At 42.4% G+C, this 4,573-nt stretch overlaps 1 protein-coding gene across 1 annotated transcript in view; it reads left to right on the top strand.

Annotated features, from left to right (window-relative positions):
• Positions 1-1,117: 1,117 nt before the first annotated feature.
• Positions 1,118-4,573, top strand: part of LOC118428667 (arylsulfatase B-like) — a 7,508-nt gene continuing 4,052 nt past the window's right edge. The window contains exons 1-8 of the mRNA XM_035838779.1: positions 1,118-1,143; positions 1,235-1,341; positions 1,997-2,061; positions 2,385-2,486; positions 2,599-2,662; positions 2,832-2,929; positions 3,429-3,565; positions 4,284-4,342. Of these exons, the coding sequence (XP_035694672.1) occupies positions 1,118-1,143; positions 1,235-1,341; positions 1,997-2,061; positions 2,385-2,486; positions 2,599-2,662; positions 2,832-2,929; positions 3,429-3,565; positions 4,284-4,342 (658 nt within the window). The remainder of the gene's footprint in view (positions 1,144-1,234; positions 1,342-1,996; positions 2,062-2,384; positions 2,487-2,598; positions 2,663-2,831; positions 2,930-3,428; positions 3,566-4,283; positions 4,343-4,573) is intronic.

The raw sequence follows: 4,573 nt of genomic DNA, 5'->3' as shown, positions 1-4,573 counted from the left end.
AAATATCTACCTTTCACATGATCTTGCCATTAAAAAAAATATTTCCATTACTGTATATGCCATGTTAATATTTTATGTTCAGTTGTTTATGGTGACAATACTTTGTTTGTTCTTGCAGAAATTCAGGACACATCTACTGATAAATTTGATTACTACAGTGCACTTTCATAAAACCCTGTTGTACTGTAACAGAGCCGTTCTTAACAGCGAAACAATCCGAATAAAGTTAACATCATTCATGCAGTTGTGTTATTATACAGTTCTAGTAAAATATACTCTGTGAGAACCACTACCTTACTAAACAGTTATATAACCTAGCACTTGACCAAACTGTGCCAGAGCTGCCAACGTTGCAGACTTGGCACCCACGCTTGACCAAACTATGCCAAACAATTTTACCTACACAATATAAGTAAGCGAAAGACTAGCTTTTTTCAGAAGCTCTTGTTTCTAGTATTTAGGAACTGATGCATTTACCCGTGTTTCTTAAGACTGGTACTTTACCAGTGTTTGTGTAGCATTGCTATATCAACTTGCGCGTAGATAGTGTTTATAATGAGAAACTATTATTCACGTGTGTTTTTGTTAGTGCTTTGGAAATGTTTCCAGCACAAGAAAGAAAACACTGTGACAAATTGAAAACATATAGCTGACGTATTCCGTACCATAGACGGTGTTGATTTATACGTTCGTAGTAGCACTGTCTTTATGCCACCTCAGCTGCAAAAATTGTCTTTTTCATTTCAATGTCATGTTTGCACCGACCAATATAGTATCGACTTTCGAGGTATGACATCTTACGGTACGGTAATAAGGTGCCATATAGGTACCAGGTAACACACCATATACGTTACTTCCCAGGTGCAGTATAGTACCAGGTAGCGCACCTGTAATATGTACATGTAGTAACCAGCTGCTCTTGGGGGGGGGGGGGCGAAAACGCTAAAGGGGGGCGAAAACGCTAGTGATCTCGCCCCCCGGGGGGGCGAAATCGCTGGGGGGGGGGGGCAAAATCCCTGTCACACCGGGACATATTTGTGGCTTTGGGACCCAGCCGGGGCTACACCGCCAACGGACATCGACATGCGCAATTCTGACCTAAGCATTGCATATCGCAATGTCTTTTTTCGAGCTGCGTAACAAGTCCTGTTGAGAAACGGCGTAATTCATTTCGGCGTGCATCGTTAAACTGTTGTGGCATTGTTTGGAAAGGCTTTTTCCGTTCCCTCCCCAGGTGGCACCTTGGTTTCTGCAACTGGAACTTCACCCCGACCTACCGCGGCTTCGACTCCTTCTACGGCTACTACAACGGAGCGGAGGACTACTACACTCACGTTGTCGGTAAAGCCCTGTTTCAACAAAATCATTGGTCAACATCGGACCATACTCTTTAGAACCATACTCTTTAGAACCATACTCTCTAGAATCATACTCTCTAGAACCATACTCTCTAGAACCATACTCTCTAGAACCATACTCTTTAGAACCATACTCTCTAGAATCATACTCTTTAGAACCATACTCTCTAGAACCATACTCTCTAGAATCATACTCTCTAGAATCATACTCTCTAGAACCATACTCTCTAGAACCATACTCTCTAGAACCATACTCTCTAGATTCTACAACTCTCTAGTTTCTACAACATTCAACCACGCAAATATCAGATCCAGAAATCTGTAAGGAACTAAACAATAGACTGTGCCTGGGCGAGTAACCATATAACTAAAGGACTTGTGGGTGGGAGAGGGGGTGGTCGTTGGGGGCTCGGTGCACAGTAAAAACCCCATACACGAACAACCTTTGGGAACATGCATTGGAGGACGCGTGGACAGGGACTGGGCGTCTCCGTGGCTTATACTAACGTTAGTGATAGAATAATGATATATTTAGAGAGTCAAAAACGACAAAATCTTAACATTTTCTGAAGCAAAAAGATAAAGTTGACATCCGCGAATGTTTTTACCAAACATCGTTTGGTTTCCTACCATCCCAGCTAACGGCCTGGATCTAAGGGACAACAAAGACGTGGTGAAGACGAAGAGCGGGCAGTACGGCACGGTGAGTAGAGTTATCCTCGTCTTCACGATGTTCCTTCTCCTTATTTCCATCTCCCTCCCCTCCCTATGTGATGCTCCAGATGCTAGTAGAGGTAGAAGTGGTTTGTCTATGATTATTTGACATTGTAAGACAAGTGTTCTTATGCGTTAAAGTTTACTTTGTTCCACTGTATTGTAATATGTCTCACTAGAGTTTTGACAAGCCTAACACAAATTACAAGAAAAAAAAAAACAATCCCTACCTACCAACCCTAACTATTTCAGGACTGAAACGGCAAACACAACATTTTTCCTAGGCCTTATCTAACATGTATTTTGTTTCAGTACTTCTTCACGGACCGTGTTGTGGACATAGTAGAGAAGCACCCCGCCGACACGCCGCTGTTCATGTACCTGCCCTACCAAAACGTGCACCAGCCACTGCAGGTCAGGAGCAAACTTCGGCAGGTTCTTTTGGTGTCGCGTTGTGTTGATGTTAGTTTCCATGCCTGAAGAGACGACATGACGATAACCCACTGTCTGAACGTTTTTCCTTCAGGTTCCCAAACGGTTTGAAGACATGTACGCGAGCGTTCAGGATGAAAACAGGAGAAAACTTCTCGGTAAGTCCCAGCAGATGACATTAATGTTTCCAAAACACCTTGTCTTGTTTGTATTGTTTTGTTTTGTTTATTTTAACAATATTAACATTTATTCTATCATTCAAGTCGTCTTGTCATGCGGTCATGTGGTCGGAAGTGAAACATGAGAATCTCCAAACTTCTTATATAGGTATGGTGAGCGCCTTGGATGAGGCTGTCGATAACGTTACCATGGCGATGAAGAAGGCGGGACTATGGGACGACACTCTTGTGATCTTTACCACTGACGTAAGAAAACAGCAACTTATTTCTGTTGTCGCACTTTTTATTTGAGGTTTCTCCTCGCAAATATATAAAAGTAACAGGTCCCTCCTCAGCACTATACACCCAGTACGCAACATTTGCCAGCATTGGACTTCCAGAGCAGAAACTTTTCCAGCACTTAGCTGCAACGCTGAGGCAGCTTCAGCATCTAGGGTCAGCGTTAGCAAGTAGTTAATTACTGCCGTAAGATCTCATCATCTCAGTGTTAGTAGTATTACTGACGTCAAAATAACCACAGTGGTCAAGCACCAGTGTGATCCTCACTGTTCGGCCCCACCCAGTTACATCATTATTTTTACCATGATTATTTGAAGCGAGAAGAAGCCGAACTTTTGTGTTAGACTAGATTTGTGATACTTTTATATGTCTATCTTGACTTGTTGTGACCTGTACTTAGCTCGGTTGGGCAAAACTGTACAATAAAGGTCTTCATTCATTCATTAAAATGTACGTTTCCCCCCAGAATGGCGGGTGGATCTCTGCCAGCGGTAACAACTACCCCCTGCGCGGCGGGAAGGTGACGCTGTGGGAGGGGGGCACCAGAGGAGTGGCCTTCGCGCACGGCAAGATGCTGCAGAAGACTGGATACACCAACAACGAGTACGTCTGATCAACTATAACCTTGGTCCGACAACTTGCAATAAGCCCTTTCACAGAGATTAGTACCCATGTGTGGCGACAGGAATTCTAGGTTAATATGCGACTATCTTACGACCTAACCTTCATCAACAGTACATGTATGTACTCATCCTCCTATATTCTACAAACCTGATGAAATTATTTTTGGACGCAGATTTTACGTTTTGATCTTGGTCATCGTCAAAGGTAAATGCCCACATAAAGGAAACAAAACCCACCTGGACATTGTTATGCAAATCGAAACAATGGTCAAGACAATGACTGTTTTTTTCGAGGACTTTACCTTTGACAAAATACCTAAAATTCAGCACATGCGTTCACACCGCACACTGATCTCTGTGAAGGAGCTAATTGCAAAGCTGACTGAAAAGAAACCCGGTATACTTTAAAAAATCCAAAAAGAATTGTTACATTTCATGTCAGTATTAAAAGAAGACAGAAGAACAAATATACAGCTTGTTGATTTCTTGTGGGGGGGGTCTTTTCTTTTTAAATGAATATGAAAAAATATGCTTTGTTACAGAATAAGTATCACTTTACTTCTTAACCAGGTCCATGGTCTGTTAAATAACGCTTTACAAAACCCATCTTTGGACTAGTATATATGGTATTATAGTAGTATTATAGTAGTATTATTGCTCCCAAACACAACTCATTGTTTCTGCTGACCTTTGCTCAGGATGATCCACGCTGTGGACTGGTTCCCAACGATCCTGGCGGCTGCGGGTGGCACTGCAGGTAGGCGCTCGGATGTGGAATTACTTTTCGCAAAAACGTCTACGGATGTGGCTCTTTCTCCGTTTGAGTTAGAATTGTTCGTTTACATATTAAGCATAAATTGTGGGGTCCGGGTTACAAAACTGTCATTAACCTCTATTCTAACTTGAAATTTTTCATGTATATGTCACAGGAGAGATGTCGATCCAGTAGAATCGTCGATTCTCCTAGGAGAGATCTCGATCAGAGCTG

Source organism: Branchiostoma floridae, chromosome 13 (assembly GCF_000003815.2).
Source record: "Branchiostoma floridae strain S238N-H82 chromosome 13, Bfl_VNyyK, whole genome shotgun sequence".
Classification (NCBI taxonomy): domain Eukaryota; kingdom Metazoa; phylum Chordata; class Leptocardii; order Amphioxiformes; family Branchiostomatidae; genus Branchiostoma; species Branchiostoma floridae.
The sequence above is the reverse complement of the archived record's forward strand: the minus strand, read 5'-3'. Positions and strand labels throughout refer to the sequence as shown.